Genomic DNA, 21,634 nt, shown 5'->3' with positions numbered 1-21,634 from the left:
GCATATAGAAAACTAAATTAAAATTGTGATCATGTTGCGGAATACGACTAATTGGTATTAAAAGCTTTTTACAGTTCTTTCTAAAAAAAATTTCGAAGTAAAATGTTTAAAACGATGAGATGGTTCAGTATTAAATTATAGAAAGTGTCCATATATCAGAACTGTATATTGATGCACCAAAATATATCTAAACTAGCAAAAATATGAAAGCACTAATTTTTGTATGAGAAAAAGAAAAGGGCTGTTTTAAGGGTTTTCCCGGCAATTATTCGATTTTTTCTCGCCTTAAAGACCATCCTTGGACTTAAACGAATGTTTTAAAAAATTTTGCCGTTCATTTTTATATTATAGAAGATTAAATAACTTTTTAAAGAAGAAGTTTATGTTTTGATCAGAAGTTCGATTTGCTAATCTTATGTTCTCTAGACGTAGCAAGTCACTTCCAAACGTTTGAGATTGAAAATGCAAAAAGTATGTGTGAGTATGTGAGACAATTTTTCATATTTCCTCGACGTTCCCTCAAAAACGGTGGCACAGATTTTAAAAATTTAAGATGATCGATATAAATTGGTGAGGAATCTAGTTTTCCAGTTAACAGCTTATTTGAGCACTATCATTGAAATAATAACATAGATAATAAATCTACTTGAAAACGAAGACTTTACACGTATGGGAAAGTTCATGAAACATGCCTTAAGGCAATATGCTATTTACTCCTACATTCCAGGCTGTTTGACCAATATCTAAATTTCAGAATAATTCCAATAAAAAACTCTAATCATACATTGTTTTCCTGGCTTATATCTGCATACATTTATTTCCTAAATATATATTTCCTTGTTCCATCATATGTAGAATTTAATATAATCCAGCGAACAACAAAGTCTTAACTGGCTCTGTGATGAGCTCGAAAATCTAGTTCAACAAACTACGTAAACATGCTTCGGAGTACGAGCATACTTTAGGATATTCTATGTTATTACACAGTGTATGGTCATAATCCGCATTCCAGATGCGTTCGTAGAACTTTCCCTTCGCTACTTAACATTCACTTGTCGACGTCGCATACGACGCAACGGGCTTGCGAATCGGGTCCTCGAATCTAGGGGATGTTTATTCGCCCGCCAGAACAATTGCAAACCCATTTAGTAGAACGATGCATCCCAACATAGGGTAGATTGAGGATAGAGTAAAAATTCCTGGAGTTGAAGATAACACAAAATTATTTTATCTCCGGAAAATAGTCATCTGATGCTTTTGGAACTAGTGCTTAAACAATACAATGCGTAAGAGCACCTAGGATGGACATGGACTAAATATTGTCTCAGATTTGCCAGGTCTGATGTATAAGAAACCAAATGTATGTACTTTGTATTAGGATACGCAATACTTCAATCAAATAAAAAACATTTTTATTCTCCCTCTAAGACAATTGCAAACCCATTCAGTAGAACGATGCATCCGAACATAGGGTAGATTGAGGATATAGTAAAAATTCCTGGAGTTGAAGATAACACAAAATTATTTTATCTCCGAAAAATAGTCCTCTGATGCTTTTGGAACTAGTGCTTAGGCAATACAGTGCATAAGGAAACCTAGGATAGTCATGGACCAAATATTGTCTCAGATTTGCCAGGTCTGATGTATGAAAAACCAAATGTATGTATTTTGCATTAGGATACGTGATACTTCAATCGAATAAAAAACATTTTTATTCTCCCTCTAAGACAATTGCAAACCCATTTAGTAGAACGATGCATTCCAACATAGGGTAGATTGAGTATAGAGTAAAAATTCCTGGAGTTGAAGATAACACAAAATTATTTTATCTCCGGAAAATAGTCCTCTGATGCTTTGGGAACTAGTGCTTAGACAATACAGTGCATAAAGAACCTAGGATAGTGATGGACCAAATATTGTCTCAGATTTGCCAGTTCTGATGTATGAGAAACCAAATGTATGTACTTTGCATTAGGATACGTGATACTTCAATCGAAAATAAAACATTTTTATTCTTCCTCTAAGACAATTGCAACCCCATTTAGTAGAACGATGCATCCTACCATAGGGTAGATAGAAGATAGAGTAAAAATTCCTGGAGTTGAAGATAAAACAAATATTTTTTATCTCCAGAAAATAGTCATCTGATGCTTTTGGAAATAGTGCTTAGACAATACAGTGCGCATAAGGGAACCTAGAATAGACATGGACTAAGCTTTGCAAAGTTTGATCGACCAATATGTATATTCTGATATAGAAATATCATCCTACACAATTGCAAGTACTTATGTCATAAATTTATGAGCTATCGAATAAAAGGCATTTATATTCTTCCTCTAGTCTAGAACAATTTCAATGCAATTGAGTAAAACGATGCCATGTCATCATAGGGTAAATAAAGTAAAAATTCCTAAAGTTTGAGATAACACAAAATTTTTTTATCTCCGGAAAATAGTCATATCATGCCTGTTGAAACTAGTAGGGTAGGGCGGGGCTAGTTGAGCATAGGGGCAAGTTGAGCAATCGAAATATCTCGAAAACTATTCACCGTCCGTTTAGGCATTATATGGCAGAAAGATAGAGGTTTGGGAGAAATAAACATTCCGCGATCGCTAGTGGCCGCTGGACAAATGAGTTAGGCTCACGGGCGCTTTGTTTATTTTGAGACCAAAAAGTAAAAAAGTCATTCATCACGAGTTCTCGTCTAGTTTAGTCAAATGTTATTTATTTTTGACCAGATAAATTTTATTCTTCCATATAATTATAGTACTTTTAATATGCACAGAGATTCTGGGTATAATCATCACGGTTTTTTTATAAACTCACTTTTATTTTGAAATTCCGAGTTGGGGCTAGTTGAGCATAGTTGCTATACTTGTTCTGTCACTAAGACAATTACCATTAACTTCCAGAAATTAATTAATATTTTTAAGATTTAAGCTAAGTCTATGAGTAATGATATAAAGAAATAATGATTTTAAACAAAAATACTGAATATAATGGTAAAATAATTCCTAAGTTAATTAATCGTTAATTATTCAAAGCAAATTACTATAAGTTTTGTTTCCTCTGTCAATAAAGACTATAAATATAGAACTGGTTATTAAAAACTTATTTTATTTCATCACTAATCGACATTGAACCTATAATTTCATTATACTTTCTTAGTGCTCAACTTGCCCCACCTATGGGGTACATTGAGCATACTTGACTTTTTGCATTCAAACAGCTGTAGCTTTTAAATTTTACTTATTACCAAAAACAAGTATTAACACTTTTGTTATGCGATAAACAACAAATCCAATAAGCCGTTGACCAATTTATTGAGACTTTTCATTGAGGAGCTACATCCGTTTAAGTAAAAATTTGCTCAACTAGCCCCGCTCTACCCTAGTTGGACAATACCTAAGAAAAGAAACCTAGGATAAACATGGACTGTATGTTGTCTTAGTTTTGCAATATGTGGATGTATGAGCGACGAGATGTTTAGGGTACATGATATTCACTTTGAATTTAAGGCATTGCTATCGAATATAAAACATTTTTATTCTCCCTATAGGGCAATTACAAACCTATTTCGTAGAACAATGCATGCCACCTGGAGTTGAAGATAACGCAAAATTATTTTATCTCCGGAAAACTGTCTTCTGATGCTTTTGAACTTGAGCTTAGACAATACCCGCGCGGAAATAAGACTAGGATAGACAGTGATTAAATATGTTAGTTTTCGAGGTATGATTTGTGAGCAACCAAATGTATATACTATATAATAAATAGATACATGATACTCCTATAAAATTACAACTACTGGTGCTTATTTATTAGATACCGAATAGAAGTTTATTCTGCCTCCAGTAGAATTGCAAATGAAAACCGTGAAAAAATTATCCGTAGCAAAAACAACTCATACCATATGAAATTAGAACAACTTCCAAATCCAGCAATGCAATTAATGACAAAACGCCGTTCTTCCATTAGAAAACTTAAAAAATGGCCTCAAGATCAGCTAATTTAATTTAAGCACTGTTCATTTTGCTAATATAGATTATTATCTACAGGGGCATTACCTCAGTGAATGATACACCTACATGATATATTTAAGGATGATATTGGCATATTTTCTGATTGTCTATAATGAATATATGAAAAAAAAACTCTAGGAAATAGACCTTTGGTTCTTTCGAAATGGATTAGTTTGGACAATACCGTGAGAAAAAGATGTGATGTGTGTGGAACTTGTTTGTGGTTTTTTGTTGTCCCAGTCTAGAACAATTTCAAACGCATTCTTTAAAAAAATACATTGCCTTGTAATAAATATGCCCCTCTTAATTAATTAAAAAATGATAAGAATTAAATACGAAATCATTTATATGAAACATAGCACAAGATTCTAAGTTACTTACGAAAAACTGGTGAGAATCACATAATAAATCTTGACGTACCTGAAAAGAAAGAATATTAATTAGTAAACGAAATATAATTGACAACTATGTTTAGACATTTTCAAAATAAATATTTTTAAAAAAAAAAACAATATTTAATATAAGACACTATTTTGACTTGAGCGTGATTACACCTATTACAAAAGTTTCTACTCAAACAAAATATATAAACTGAAAGTTACTCACACTTTTGTCATAATTTTAAAATGCGACACCAAAATTCATGCAAATTATCGTACAATATTGACATGCTTAACAAACCATTAACAAGTTCTGTATTGCTAATTGATAATAATCTATTTCATACTACTAATGAGCCATAATTAAATATTAAACAAGAGTAATGGCAGAGCAAATATATAAATTAACATTTGTCATAAAATTTTAATTGCAATTAAAATGTTAATATGATAGATATATATCGCTATAAAGTTAATATAGCGATCCGCAATAATAAAATTTTATTTCTTATTATATTAAACTGAAACAGTTTATTAAAATTCTTAACGCATAAAAATATATATGTATTTTGAGTTTCGAAATTGAATGCTTACGGAAAAAATGGATGAATTTGTGTATGTGTGTGTGTAGTAAGATATATGTATGCTTGGGTGCAAATTTTTGTTTACATTTTTTAGAGCACGAATCAATAGATTTGAATGATTTAACAAATATTTCACTTGTTGAAATGAAAAACTGAGTAAATTTTTGGGACGGTAGGTCCAAATTTGGCGGCGGTCAAAAATAATTATTTGCTATATGCACATCAAATTAACACAATTTTTTATAGAGATTTTGATAGTGAGTGCAGTATTTGTTTTCATTTCAGTGGGTTCCGTACCAAGATTTACAATTTTCAAATTTCACTTAAATAGTTTAAACAAATGTTTTAAAATGTTTTCGACAGTATGTATAAATTGACTTAAGTGGGTTTCAAAAATACGAAAAAATTTCAAAAAAAATAATTTTCAAAAAAAAAATCCAAGTGATGCCACGCACCACTAGTTTATTGTTCTATTTGTACAAAAATCAAGCATTATTGATTTAGATGAGAGTATGCAGTAATATTGTAGTTTATTTAACAGACGATTGCAAAGTAGATGATTTGAATGCAAATATATGCAGCAAAATAGTTCAATGAATACTTAGCTGATACTTATACTATTCCAAGAGCGGATATATTATATCTATTTGAAATTGAAACCAACACAAACTTAAACAGTATCATATTTAAATTCCTTCAAAATCACATCGAATAATTATGCAATCTCATATATCAATGCACAAACTTCTTCAAATAACCATAACGGAAACGAGAAATAATTTTAAGTTCAAATACCGCAATAAATTATATTTGATATGTTATTAATAACCATAATATATAGCAATATCAACCAATTAGACATAATAAACTGCCATACATATGACTCGTAAACATTCTTTGAGAAAGCGATCACGATTCCCATTCTAAACTAATTCAGACATTCGGAAACAAGGTCAGGTCGCACATAATGTATCGGCCGATTGCTGAGAACTCGAATTTCTTCGCAGACAATCATCTTTGGCGAAACTAACAAAATTGAGGGTTCTATATAATGGCGGAGAAAAATATTAGATATACTTGACATTAAAATTTTTCGCGACCCCAGAATTTTCATACCCGACTCCATTTGAGGTCGCGACCCATAGTTTAAGAAGCCCTGATCTATATGAAAATATATTCTAATATTGTCTAGGGTTTTTGATACCCATTCATATCGGTTGATTTAAATTACAAAATATCAGATTTTCGAGCTCAAAGTGGCATTTAAAAAAAAATCTGGTACTCCGAAACCGCAAGACCTGCCTTTGCAAAAACTGGGCTCAAAGTTAAATAATACTAAACATAAATTATATTGACCCCGCTAATCCGATTATGGATCTAGGGGTTCCAAAAATTCAATGAAATCCAGAAATGGAAGAGGGTTTGTAGATATCTTAATAGGCGTAAAATTTTGTCTAAGTAAATTCAAGCAGTACTATACAACGCGAGTTATAAACACATTCTTCACATAGAGGAGATGATAATAGAGGAGATGATGAAGATAATTTATTATTCAAATATTATATTATTATATGAACGTAAGTTTTTAATAATAATATATAAAAATGAAGGAAAGCTTCAAATAAATTACTTTAAGTTAAGTTACTAATTAATTTCAAAATAATTTTAAAAAAGTTTGTATATTTGAGCCACACCTTCTCTTACATAACATTTACATATATTTTTTTAGGTTATGATTTAAAACGTATTTGTTATGCTATAAACAATTACCATTAGAATTTTTTTAATAAATGTTCAAAAATATGTTTTTTTCTATTAATATTGATATTTAAATATTTAATAACAACTAAGAACATCAGAACCTTACACGACACTTAAGAAGAAATTTGTTTCACAACAATAAGAAATTTTATATGGTTCTTTGAATTGCAAAAAAAAAATAGAAATTGTATATAATTTTAAAAAATAGAAAAACTATAATAAAATTTAATAAAATCAATAAACTATATATGTGTGTTAACATTAATCATCACCTTTTTCTAAAAGATGCACCAAATACGAATAAACTTGCTTTTGAAATATTTATTTGCAGCCAAATAGTTGAAATAAAAATAAATAAATGATATAGCTATTTATTATGTACGTTTCTGCAATGTATTTGCGTCATCATAGAGCAAGTTAAATAAAAAAATAATAAAATCTTTTATTTGAAATACTAAAAATCATGTAGTGAATCACTTGATTACCAAATTGTAAAAATTTTTACAATTTCTATATATTAATTTTTTGAATTGAATATTTTGGGTGTTTTTCCATTAAACGTCATGTTTTTTTCAGGTTTGAATATAAATAATTGTATTACAATTGTATTCTTATACCAAGATGCTATTTTGAAATTAGTCTAATTATGATATATAGAAATAATTACCAAAACAAAGTTTATGATATTAGTAAGGGTTGCTAAAAATTATTGTTTATTGTGTTTAACAACATACATTTAGATTAATATTTATAATTTATTGGCTAACCTGATGAATTAATAGTTGAATAATATAGTTATTATTCCGCAAAACCTATTTAAAATTAAAAATAAAACTACGGACCCTTCTACTCCCTTATGTTTCTATTTTACGACTATAAAAAAAGGTATTTTTACTATGATGAGTTAGCTGGAAAATTTATTGAACATAGTTCGATAGTTGTTTGTTTGGTATACGATACTTGTATTAAATTTTTTTTTGAGGAATCAAATAATATTAACTGCAGAAAACAATGATAAAATACTGAGATTTTCCATATTTTATGTCCAAATGATATGCATTAAGTCTCATCCCACATTTCTTTGTTAACAATAAATTACTTTACTTCTTCAACTCGACGATGCGACAAATACCATGCAAATTCAATTACCAAATAACTCAAACAGCCTAAATTACTATTTTCCGCTTAATCAAAAAGTTGTAATTGAAAAGAAAAACAAATTTCATTTCCACGTAAAAACTTTTTTAATTACTGATCATTCGCAAAAAAGAACAAATGAAAAAATAAGTCATCATTATTACTTTCTTATTAAAACGAATTCTGGTTCACAACTGTAAAACTCACAAACAATGCTTTATTAATATACCGTCGAATTGAAAACTTAGTCGGCAGAAAATAGCAAACGCCCATTCAGCAAATAATGAACTTTCTATGTGAGTAGAAAACTCGACCTTGCCAGTTCTCATAATTAAATCAGTGTTTGCATTAAGAATGAATGAATCCCAGTGTTATCGTACGATGAATTATTAAAAATAAATTATCTGTTGCTCTTTCATTTCTGCTCTGTTCGCGAGTGGCGAATTTTAATGAGGAATTTCAAGTTTATCCATAAAAAATACACTTATATTCATACAAAAAAAATTATAAACCTCGTCAAAGAATTCGCATCTAAGAGTTAGCGATTTTTACACAACATCCGGCAAATCATCTGGATGTTGAAAATGATATTTTTTACAGCAATTTGAATATACACATAACATAAACATAGTGAAAATTACAGACAATATGGTACATTTGTACAGAATGATACCGTGGTCATATGTAAAAATTGGCTAGTTTTAATAACATTTTCGCGACTATATAACGCTGAGAAAACATGATCAATTCTGTCAGATGTTGAGCGTCATTGTCACAGTCCTGTCGAAATAATCAGTTCAAACATGTGTCGTTCCTTCAAAATTTTATTCTGAAGGTGGCTTTGCCATGTATTTTTGACACTAGCTAAAATGAATTAACTTTGACAGTGATTTCAATCAATTTTATTGCGATTATGAAGCGTTTAATGATTTTGTTTTCATTTGAAAATGACATACTTATGAAATGTAAAAATGACCAGACATATAGCTAACTCACTCCGGAATTATCACTTCGATATAACTCCTCCTTCGGAGTTAATCCGAGTGGAGTTGTGTCGGAGATTTTGTCATATTCGACTTTTCTGAACTGGTATTAAATCTGACTGCGTTTTTGCTTTGGGAAGGAAGAGGTCGCTTCCTCGTCTTACTGGCAGTTTTATGACCTTTTAGGTATACGAGTCAAAATAATACCATTGTGAATTTGCCAAAAAATATTCTTTGGTCTGTAGCAAAGGATTCACCGACAAAAGGAAGAGACATGCATTAAAGGCCTCTTTCCCATTCTGATCCGTGGAAATCTGGTTACGAAGTATGATTTGTTTTCTTGGGACTTATGTGTCATGTACTGATGTCCCTAATAGAATTAATTTATTTTAATAGTTTTAATTTTTGTTCCTAATTTAATTATATGAAATCCTCGGAATAGCTATTGAGTCAAATTCAATTAGGTATTCCGAAGGGGTCTAACTAACTTCCATCCGTAACATATTTTAATAGTTAATTTAATAATGTAATTATTCGTCATACTTATCAAAAATATAAAAATGGCGGTTAAACCGTAAATGCCAATATTGCTATAATGATGTATTAGATATTGTCTTGAATACATAAATAACTAGTGGGGCGTATGGCCTTAAGGCAAATTGCTGGAACTTCCCGTACCAAAAATTATTATTTTTTTAAAAACGATTAACATTTTTGAAAAAATTTTAATTCGAAAAAAAATAGATTTTTGAGAAACTATAAACTCGACAAAAATTACTTTTTTTTTTGGAAAAAAAAATTTTTTTGAAAAAAAAAATGTTTGCTTTATTTTGACATATTTTGGAAATTTTGAACTTTGTTCAAAGCAATCGTACTGCTTTGACTGCATAGAGAAGAAACGTCAAAGCGCGTAAGCGCCGCGTCGTCGTCTAACAGATAAACATTGGTACGGAACCCATAGGAATGTAAACAAAATTAATACTTATTATTAAAATCTCTATAAAATATTTGAAACGTAAAGATATATAAAAATTTTCATTCTCGATTTGTTTGCGATTACTATAACTTGCCCTACGGGAAGTTAAATAGATCATTATGTAAATTTTTGAATTCTTATACAGATGTTAATAATGCGTAAAATTAATTATATGTAACATATTTACTACTATTTTTTGCCAAATAAGTATGATTTTTTGTGTTGCATTACGACATAATATCATAATTACTATTAATTATCTAAATATATGTATCTATGATAAGTATCTATTATTATTCCTAAATATGTACCTACAGTTTTATTTTTTTCGCAAGATTTCTCGATCATTCCAGATGAATGATAGTTTCACCCATTTCCTCATCTTGATACACACATTACGTGACCAAAAGTTCCAAAAGTCACTGCCGAACATAAGTTATGGAACTATATTTCCTCGTTTACGTGAATGTCATAAAAGAAAGGAAAAGTCACGTGCGCTGCCAATTCAGCCGAAAACATGTCATAATCTATTATACCGGAAGGCCACCGTATGCTTTTTATTGAGAATTTAGTTTTCCTAAGTTTTGTGGTTATAAGAAAACGAAAATGAAGGATTTTTGTGAAAAATGAAAAATTAGTAGTATTCTATGAACAATATAGTATAAAAAAATGTCTCTTAGATCAACATCATATAGACAATATGTCAATAAACATGCTTTTCTTTATTTTATTATGAATTTTGCACAACTGAGGTACTCAAATCAAAACCTGGTCGAGTACTAATTTATATAGATTTTAAAAATTGTGCATGAAAAATAACAAAAGCAAAAACTAAAAGAATTGTAAGTGGCTAGTTTACGAAATGTGACTAATTGTACTACAAGTTTACGAAGCCAATAATAATAATTACAAAACACAATTTCTTCTTCCTTCCTTCTTGCTTGATGTTACTCAAACTATTATTTAATTTCTATATTAAAAATATATATCAAAATATCTTCCATTGATATCGACAAAATGATGAGTTATTGAATTCACTGGTTTCAGAAATTAATATATTGAGCCATGATCATATTTAACAAATTTGTTTAATTTTCCAATTAAATGATTTTAAATATTATAATTGAACTAAACTGAAATAAACTGAAATTACATTAAAAATACTGAATAATAATTTTAAACATAATCAATAAGAATTAAAATTCCAAATAAAATTTTCGCTTTCACTAAAAATTAATTAATGCTATTTCCAATTGTTACAAACATATTTATAATATCTGTAATTGTATTAATTAAATTTATATTTAATTAATTCGGTAAACAGAACTCATTTGATCCATATCGGCTTCTAAGAATATATTTTATTTAAGTGTGAACGTAAACTGTAATCACTAGCTACCTACAAAATAGCACCGAATGTTACTTTCTGATTAGAATAGCTAAATCTAATATAGACTTCTGATTATGAATTGATAGGTTTTGGCTAAACTATAAACTTTTCAAAGTCACTTAACATCAATAGAAAAATGGTACAAACTGTGGAGGCTAGAGATCAACAGCCAGAAATCATCCCACATCACTTTTACACTCAAACACGAGACATGTCCACCTGTAACTGTGAATGAAATAGAAGTCCCTCAGGTCGAACACGTAAAGTATCTGGGCATGCATCTAGACCGTAAATTAAATTGGAAAATTCACATAAAAAAGAAAAGACAACAGCTTGAGGAAAAGTTACGAGAACTATACTGGTTAATGGGTAGGAGATCCCATCTTTCTGTACACAACAAAATACTGGTATACAAAGTTGTACTTAAGCCGATTTGGACATATGGCATAGCACTTTGGGGTACCACATCTAAAAGTAATGCTAACATCATTCAAAGGTTTCAGAACAAAGTTCTTAGGATCGTTTTAGGCGCCCCAAAATATACTCCCACCTGGCTGATCCATGATGACACACATATGCGCACTGTAGCCGAGGAAGTTAAAAGATTCGCTGTTAACCACAAAGACAGACTGGAAGAACACCCAAATGAGTTGGCCAACGTACTGCTATCCACAAACACAACACGAAGACTTAAAAGAAAAATATTTAGTGATTTAATTAGATTGTAATTACTCGTGTCACACTATATTACTTCTTATAAAGGAAAAATGCAACTGTGTATTTTTCACTATTTATATATCGATGTCATTTTTACATATAATTGCCAAAAGATTTACTTAATGTCTATGTAGGACAGTTGTAAATATATTGTTGAATAAAAAAAAAAAAAAAAAACTATAAACTTTGGCGACTTTTTATATCTCAACCGCTTATCGTAGGCCTATAATATTTTAGCATGTGACTTTAGACTAGCATATCTATCGTAAGGTTTTAATAAATACGTCAAAAAAAATTTTTCAACATTTAATTATGTAGAAAGGTTCGTCCCATCGTAACCAAAAACCAATATCTCAAGAATAGAATAGAATAGTTGTTGAATATTTGAAGTCCGTTCAAAATTATGGGCTAAAAACGTTGACGAAAAATTTTACACTTTTCGGCTACTCACAAAGAAACGGCTCGGCCAATCGTTGCACAAATCTGACCAACGATAGTCCTCATCGAGATTCTCAAAACCGGTCCAGCCGTTTTTGAGAAAACTTCGATGAAAAGTGCTTTTTCCACACATGGTTTCTTTCGATTCAGAATGACTTGAAACGCCGAGAAAACATAAAATTAGCAAAACAGTGCAAAGTTAGACATTCAAAACTGATACTTTTGACAGTTATAAAGGATTACAAATGAATGAAATGAATGTATAAATTTTCACCAGCAAAAGCTCTAATACCAGAAACAACGTCCCGGCAAAAATGTAAGCCATATATAATTTATAGAGGATCATGTCATAGGAAGAACCGATATATTAGGAGGAATGTATCGCAGCTTTTGTGCGGATGATAATAAATTACGAACACACTATCACGTTAAACAGAATACGGAAATAATACAATATTAAATAAAACTAATATATCATTTCATTATACAAAAGAGTAGAAATGATTCACTCAGCGGTTTGTGCAAAAATTTTTGGACTAAAAGCATATTTTTATGTTAAACATAAAGTTCCATCTTTCATATTATATCTCTTCCCATTTCCTTCTATAATTATTAACATAAAATATTATAAAAATAACCATAAATTCTACATTTGTTCTTAACAACTTAATAACAACTTAGTATAGGGCGGAAGTTAAAGATTTGCGGGTAAAAAAGTCCACCACCTATAATTCAAAGTAAACTTGAGACATTCTTAACAATATTTAAAAGTTTCCTCAAAAAAAACACATTGCACCTCTTTCCTCTCGGCTGATCCATTTCCACTAAGGCAATATCTTCTAATGAAAAATGATATTCAATTCCCAAACATATTTGTATATTCTAAAGTACCGAATATATAATTTGTCACTTGATAACTTATCAATAATTTTCATGGAGAAGTTTTACGACTACAGTACGATTAGCATTTCACGATTGATTTATGTGGTTAAAATTGAGATGGTAAAACTCATATTTTAATTAATTTAAACGCCTACTAACAGTTCATACCTAAAAAACCAATATAAATAGATCTAAAAAAACTCAAAACCAAAATTTCATATTAAAGAATTTATTAATATCATAATTATATACTAATATGCACACAAGCTTTAATAATAGTTAAAGCAGACAAAAAGGAAACGCATTACAAATGCGCATTTATTTATATTGATTGACATATAATAATTTTTTGTAAAATTGTATTATATTTTATCCGACAGATATTAGAAAGATGATCAATATGACATAACTTTAAATGAAACAATAAATTTATTGCTAAAATTATTATAAAAATAATAGCTTAATTGTGAGAATGAGAGCAGATCGTTAAACACATGCGCGTTTGCCTTTACATTTTCCGTAGTTTCTTCTTATTTTCATGTAAAACTTAATTTTTTCTACTGAATTTCAATTAGCTTAAAGTTTAAACTATTCCCTTGGAGGTCCATATTCCGCGAATGGAGTTCCTAATGGAGCTTCAGGAGCCTCGAACTTCTCAATATTCTCAATAGTGTATGATGTCGACGGAGATTGGTAGATATATCCAGGAAAACTTGATATTGGTCCTACGTAATTGATTTCAGGATGTCCATAAATAATTTCTGAGTATTCAAAAAGTGGTTGTGGAAAAATCGGAGTCGTCGGGTACGATGCCGATAGTGTTATAGGAACAAAATCCTCTTTTGGTGGACCATATTCTTTTGCAGGTTCCTGTTTGGGCTCTTCTATTGGTTGGGAAGGTGTTGGAATAATAGGTAAATTGTGTGCTGGCAATTTGGTAACGGCAGGCAAGTCAACCTTTGGTGGACCGTATTCTTCTACTGGTGTTTTTATTTCCTCTGTATCAGGAGGTCCGTAAGTCTCTGCTGGAGGTCCATAAGTTTCTGCTGGAGGTCCATAAGTTTCTACTGGTGGAACATACGCTTGAATTGGTCTAATGTATTCTACAGTTGGTAACTGTATTTTGGGTAAATCATGCGCTGGCAATTTTGTGACAGCCGGTAAATCGATTTTCGGCGACTCATATATCTCAACAGGTGGACCATAGACCTTTGCTGGAACACCATACTCTTTGGAAGGCAGAACAGCCGGATATGTATTTAATGTTGACGTATATGAAGGAAGTTCAATTTTAGGTAAATTGTGTGAAGGCAATTTTGTAACAGCGGGTATTTCAATTCTTGAAGGAGCATATGATTCTTCCATTGGTGGCCCATAAACTTTAGCTGGTGCATAATTTACTATTGGAAGTCCATATTCCACAACTTTAGCTGGTTCTAAAGCTGGATATAGACTTGCCAAAGGAGAGTATGCGGGCAAAGATATCTTGGGTAAGTTATAGGAAGGCAATTTAGTTACAGCTGGAACGTCAATTTTGATTTCTTCTTTCGCTGGTGGGCCGTATTCTTTCGCTGGCGGGCCAGATTCAGGAATTGCTGCTGGATAGGGGTACTCAATTTTTTCAGGTAATTCAATTTTGGGTAAATCATGTGCAGGTAACTTGATTACTGCTTGCAGATCAATCTTAGGAGGTCCATAGACTTGCTCCAAAGGTTTAACTTCATGTTCAGGAGGTCCGTAAACTTCAATTGGTGAAGTGATTTCTAGAGCTGGAACTCCGTATTCGATGCTCGGTGAAGAACTTATTAAAGATGATAACTGAATTGTTGGCAAATTATGTGCTGGTAATCTAGATACAGCAGGCAAATCAATTTTCGCTACTTCAATTGACTCTTGTTTTGGTGGTCCGTATTCTTGAGCAGGTGTCGGTGGTGGATATGGCTTTGGAAGTTCATCTTTTTCCAAAGGAATTGCAGAGGGGTAAGGAGACAAAATAGGGGTAGTAGGCAATTCAATTTTAGGCAAATCATGTGATGGTAATTTTATTACTGCTGGTGAATCTACCTTTGGTGGACCATAAATCTGCTGGGGTGGTCCGTAGACTTTGACGGGTGCTGTATACTCTACAACAGGTACCCCATATTCAACACTTGGAATCGAACTTACGGGAGTAATTGAAGGTAACTCAATTTTTGGCGATTCATATGCAGGTAATCTTATGACGGCAGGCACATTAATTTTAGATATCTCATTAATTTCTTCTTTTGGCGGACCGTATGCTTCAACAGGAGTAGGCGGTGGATAAGGTTTTGACTCTTCATCCTTCTCCACAGGGCTGGCAGCAGGATAAGGATATGAAGTTGCGCTGGGCAAGTCATGCGATGGTAATTTGACTATAGCTGGTAAATCAACTTTTGGAGGACCAAATACTTGTACTGAAGGATAAAATTGTTCTTTTGGAGGTTCGTATATTTTGATGGGTGATGCATACTCTACAGATGGAACTCCATATGCAATGCTGGGAAAAGAACTTACTAAGGGTTTAACCGCAGGCAATTGAATCTTTGGAAAATTGTGAGGAGGCAATCTAGAAACGGCAGGCAAGTCTATTTTTGGTATTTCATTTAACTGTTCTGTAAGTGCAGCATAATCTTGTACAGGAATAGCTGCAGAATATGGTTTTGAATCTTCCTCTGTCTGCTCTTTCAAAGGAATTGCTGCTGGATATGGTTTCGAATCTTCATATTTTTCACTAATAAGTGCTGGGTAAGGCTTTAATTCTTCCTCTGGCACGCTGGAAACTGAATGCTGAATTGGAATGGCAGCAGGATACGGTTTCAGTTCTTCATTGATAGTTACAGTTTCGATAAGTTCATCCAGAGGAATAGCTGCCGGATAAGGAAAATCCGCCAATACTGCGCCTAAGCAGCAACAGATTACAAGGAACCTGTTCATCTGTAAGTGAGTGTGAGAGACTATAATAGATTTATCGACCAAATATCATAAAAACTATTTCAATCCACAAATTGTTAAAACGGATTTTAATCGTTGATACACAAATTATTATAATCGCGTAATGTTGATAGCACATACATATTATCAAAATATTTTCTTAGCAATCACATAATTCAAAATACTTAAAATTTATAAAATATTAATTTAATTTATGAGAAGTTCTTACCTTTGTTAACTTCAACTTGTAATGTGCAGTATGTTTAATTTTTTTGTCTTTTATACTGCTACTGACTTCTGGGGCAAATATACGATAACAAGAAATGGTTCCCTGAGGGAACAGAATTCCATGTATTATGACAAAAATATATTTTTGAATAGTTGATAGTCTTCTTTTTTATACAAAACTTTCAAGGTTAATAACAAATTACTCACACCAACACAAATTATTAAGAAATGGAAGTTGTATTTATATTCATAAAGCGTTTAGCAAGTTTATTAGAAACAATAATCTGGTCGCTTGCGCTTGTAATTATTTGCTTCGCTTGCATATAAATAATAAGAAAAAATACAACATTTTATTGCGGGTTGAAATTAAAAATGCAATATTTATAAACATTTCTAATATAATTATTTATATTAATATAATTAAGTACTCATACGTTTTTTTCACATGTGCACTATTTTTCTCTCGAGATTCTCTATTTTCTCTCGATATTTTTAATTTATTACTTGCAAATAGAATTTCCAAATTTTGTGGATTATTTCGCTTTTATGTTTCTAGTCAGTAATCCACTAAACTCTCATTCTTTTCATTGAATTGAAAACAATTTTTGTTCATTTGATGACTTCGTGTAATAGGGTTATTTCGATATTTTCTTGGTTATTATAAGACTACATCGTTTTCCAAAATGAATCTAGATAAGTTATTTCTTTCATCCTTTAAACATCCTTTACTTTACTCATTAGAGTCCATTTTTAGTAACTTAAGATCCCAATTTTTTCACTTTTTCTGCTCACTTATTTACCATAACCGCGTTTCACAGTTTTGATCGACTTCTCTTTAGAGTCTCATATCGAATCCAGGCGCAATTTTTAAATTTTAATTTTAATAAAATTATCTTTAATTTTCAAGAGTATAAATATAAATATGGTTTTAATTTGATAACATGCAGCAGATAAGATAGAAGAAGATTGAAATTGAATGAACAGATTAAATGGCATAATTGCACAAAAAGAACAAATAAATGAGTACATAATTTGTTTCATTAGTTTATTTGAACAGTAATTAGAACCAAAAAGTGTTATCTATTTTGATACATTTTATATTAGAAAGCAACCCAATGGTTATTCTTTCTAATGCTTATGATATATTTTAACTCATTGCAGTAATGCTGAAAGGGTTGTTTTCACAAAGATCTGCATGTATTAGAGAAATTCTAGCATGAATATTTGCATATGTTTGTATGTATGTAAAGTTTTATACTTAAATATTTGCATGATTATATATTATTATAATTATACGTCATTATACCACATTTGAAGTTTAAACCAAAAAACATTAAATTCCATCTACGCATTTTGTCTACCTTTCACGCTAAATAAAATCCTTCGCCTCGTAAGATATTTTTCGCACATAGAACATACTGCGCTTTGTGTTGTTTATTCTATAACAAAACTTGAGAGTACGTGGGTTATATACGGCTATTATAGAAAGCAAAGTAAATCTCACTCAAGGGAAAAGATTTTCAGAAATACATGAAATTCTATTTATTTCTCTACTTCAATAGCTCGAAAGCATTCCGGGCTATATTTGTGATTTCATGAAAATATATCAATAATAATACACAGGGTGATAAATGGGTAATTTAAAAGCATCTGAATGCATGCAAGGTTGTTACATTACATACAATTCGAAATTTTAGATATTCATTTAATGCAAATCTATTATATCATATTATGATAAAGGTAACTTGGTCATTATAATTTACAAAAAATATTATAAATTATAATATACAAGTGATACCAAAGTTCTAAAGAGACTGGGAAGAAGAAAAACGTACATAATTGATGACATACTCAAGAAGAAAAAATACAGGGATCTGAAAGCCAAATCACAGAACCAGTAATCATAAAAATCAGGAGTTTGAAAAGAAAAATGCATAAAAGTGTATTAAAAGTAAATAATAGTAATAGTAATAGTAAATAAGGGAGAGAAAGGAAACCATTGATTTGTGATGCTCTTACACCATGGACCTGTCTTCGGGCAAACGGCTATTTATTATTTTATACCGAAATTCGGTATTGTGATGTGAAGCAAAAATATCCATACTAATAATGATATTTCAGAAGAGAATGCTTAGGCAAATTGTTAACATTCCCATCATGTGTCTCTCATTATGGCTTTTCTATTAAGACCTGGACCCTGAATGGTTTTCATTAGACGTGAAAAAATCAGATACAAATATAAATATCGCCTGACTAAACTTAACTTATTATAAGAATAAGCATATAAATCCAGTATACTTTTTATTATTTAAGACTAAGACTAAGATTAAAGTCTCGATTAACAAAAATAAATTATAACAGAAAAAAAAACTTTTTTATTACCATTTCGTATAGAAACAACGTGTATTATTGGTTGTGGTTCTTAATTTTATGGTTCTTCAGGTTACTCAGAAACTGCTAGACCAATTTCAAAAATGTTCTCGATAACGACTAGCATTAATTAGTTTTTTTGCCCATACAATTTTAAATCGATTTTGAAAATTCAAAAACTATTCGAAAGATATTGGTTGGGAATCGCGTTGATTAATTTTTGGTAAAGATCGGTTCAACTCTCATCGTAATTCAATTCTTTTGACTATTTTAATGAAACTTTGTGTAATGATAGATTTACTAGACTATAACATTATAGGCCTACGACAAGTAGTTGAATTATAAAAATTCATGAAAAGTTTTGAATTTCGTCGCGTACTCAACCGATTCTAATTAGAACCTAAAGTGAAGCATATGCACTTTCTGTGTAGTTTCGTTGGTAGCTACTGATTACAGTTTGCGCCCACACTCACAATTCATTTTCAGAACACAAAAGGATGAAATGAAATGTTAAACAAAGTGATTAAATTTATACCATGGCTAATACATACTTATAGTAATTTTCAAAGATATGAATTAAAATTCATTTTTAATGAAGGCGATATCTTTATTTTTAAAATAAACAGTTGAACTAATTTTATTGCCTAAATACAAAATGCTATGTACAACTAGTTATATATTGCAATATGTTTATATTATTTCTTTTATAACTTACACTTTTAACTCCCAGTGAGTTATAGTAATGGGCTGAAAATCGAAAATAAAAATTTGTGCATATCTTCACGTTTTGAAAGTTGCAGAACATTTTGGCATACCTCAAAAAAATAGATGTGTGTGTGTGTTTTGTATTTCCGCATTTTTTCGTCCTCGTTTTCGGGCGCACGGATCAACCGATTTAAATGGTTCAATAAACATTCGATTCCTATTGATAGGGAGATGTACTGATTAGTTTCTGGCAAAGGCAGGAGCAACTGTTACGGAGATACAAAGCAAAGGGTGTAGAAAATGAAATCGAGTTTTTGAAAGAACGGAGCATTCGATTTGAATGATTCTTACTTAGTAATGCATATTATATGATTCTTATAATATTAGATAATGTTACAGTATTTATAACAATGTATTTGAAAACATTTAATATTCGTCGAACATTTCGTTACGGTATGGTAAGTTGCAGCAATTAGCCTTAAAGTACGATGCCATACACCACTAGTTATAAAATCGTATTTTACATCAAATACCTTCTCATCACACAATCGTGTTCGCTAAATTAGCATTCGGTGTAATTCCACGAACGCGCACCTTTCATTTTCAAAACAGTTTCACCGGTTTCTCTTGTTTTCCCTGCCCGCAATGTTACCTGCGTTCGTTCGCAATGATTATTATATTATATTATATTATTCATACCGAATGGCAATTGTTCAATATGGGAATGTGTTTCATATTAACACCAAGAGGAATATATGCGAATATGTACGCTTATGAATTAATCAGCGAAATTTAATTACCACCTCGCTTTTCATGCATTGCGACGAACCGTGTATTTATCTTTTGCGACATAATAAATCTTGTACAGCATGAGACGGCACCCCGTATTTTCATTAATTATGGAACGATTTAATTTAATACTTACAAGGACGAATATGGGATTGAACTTGTACTGTTTTATTGACATATTTGACGTTTAGCATTATTTCTTGATCATTTATCATGTTATGTTACAACAGAATAGAATATGAAATAAATTAGTAAAATAATAAAAATATTAAGCTGCATGGCATCGTGCCTTAAGGCAAATTGCTGGAACTGCCCGTACCACAACGAAATGTTTGAGAAATATTAAATGTTCTCAAATAGATTATTATAAATACTGTAACTAATATTTATTTATAAGAATTATATAAACTGAAATGCAAAGTTAAAATTATTTGGAGTATATTAGTGAGCTTTAGAACTTTAGCTAGAAAAAAATTAAAATTCGTATTTATTTTCGATATTCAAAAAAAAAAAAAATTTTTTTTTAGAAAACAATGTTTCGTCGACGTTTTCCGAATCATTCAAATCGGATGCAAGTTGCTTGAACTTACCGATGCGTATAAACAATCGGCTTAATCAATAAAAATTGAGGTATAGCTATTTGGATTCAATTTTCAACCATGTTTTTTGAAAATAAACTTTTCGTAACTGATCAATGTAAATTAAATTGATATCATTCAGAGAACTTTAATAACTATAGGGTATAACGGTGCTTAAGGGTCCGTGGATAAAAAGTCCAACATCATTATATCAAAAACAATCAAAGATAGAAGAAAAGTAACCCGTAATCAAATTAATTCTTACAACGTCGCTATCAAGAGATAAACTAAATTGTATCAATTTTCATACTAAAAGTATATTTTTTCTATTGTAGTTTTTTTTGGTTTTGGTTCTTGTATTTAGTTTCTGATACTTGAATATATTTCATAGTTATATTTTTGAGCTAGATTCAACAGTTTTTATATATTACCTCTGTAAGACCTTACATGAAAGTAGAGTAAAAAGGAACAACCAACCCTTTACAATGGCGAAGGTGTAAACAATAAAAAAAATAGTGAACAAATATCCACACCACACCAACAAAGGAGTCATTTAATTTATAAAAATCGCTCTCAATAAATCATGGTACAAAGTTTAGCTTAAAATTGTAGTGATTCCGTTTTTTCAATTATTCATCGCTTTTCTTCACACAATTAATTTACCCCTACACTCACGCGACAAGTATTGAGATCAACATAAAACACGGACTGCAAAATAAATTAACTACATAAAGAAACATTA

The 21,634-nt window shown here is 30.7% G+C and overlaps 2 protein-coding genes across 2 annotated transcripts in view; both read right to left on the bottom strand.

The window, feature by feature from the left end:
- The window catches only part of LOC113374069 (centaurin-gamma-1A-like), a gene marked incomplete at its 3' end in the record, with an annotated part of 550,258 nt that overhangs the window by 464,559 nt on the left and 64,065 nt on the right, over positions 1–21,634 (bottom strand).
- On the bottom strand, positions 13,859–16,225 carry LOC113373939 (proline-rich extensin-like protein EPR1). Its single transcript, XM_026614204.1, has one exon. It carries the CDS (start codon positions 16,223–16,225, stop codon positions 13,859–13,861), a length of 2,367 nt encoding a protein of 788 aa, XP_026469989.1.

The sequence above is a fragment of the Ctenocephalides felis genome, unplaced genomic scaffold (assembly GCF_003426905.1).
Source record: "Ctenocephalides felis isolate EL2017-DRISC unplaced genomic scaffold, ASM342690v1 CF-g0.4_SCAFFOLD_01604, whole genome shotgun sequence".
Lineage (NCBI taxonomy): Eukaryota > Metazoa > Arthropoda > Insecta > Siphonaptera > Pulicidae > Ctenocephalides > Ctenocephalides felis.
This window is presented reverse-complemented; position numbering and strand designations above follow the sequence as displayed.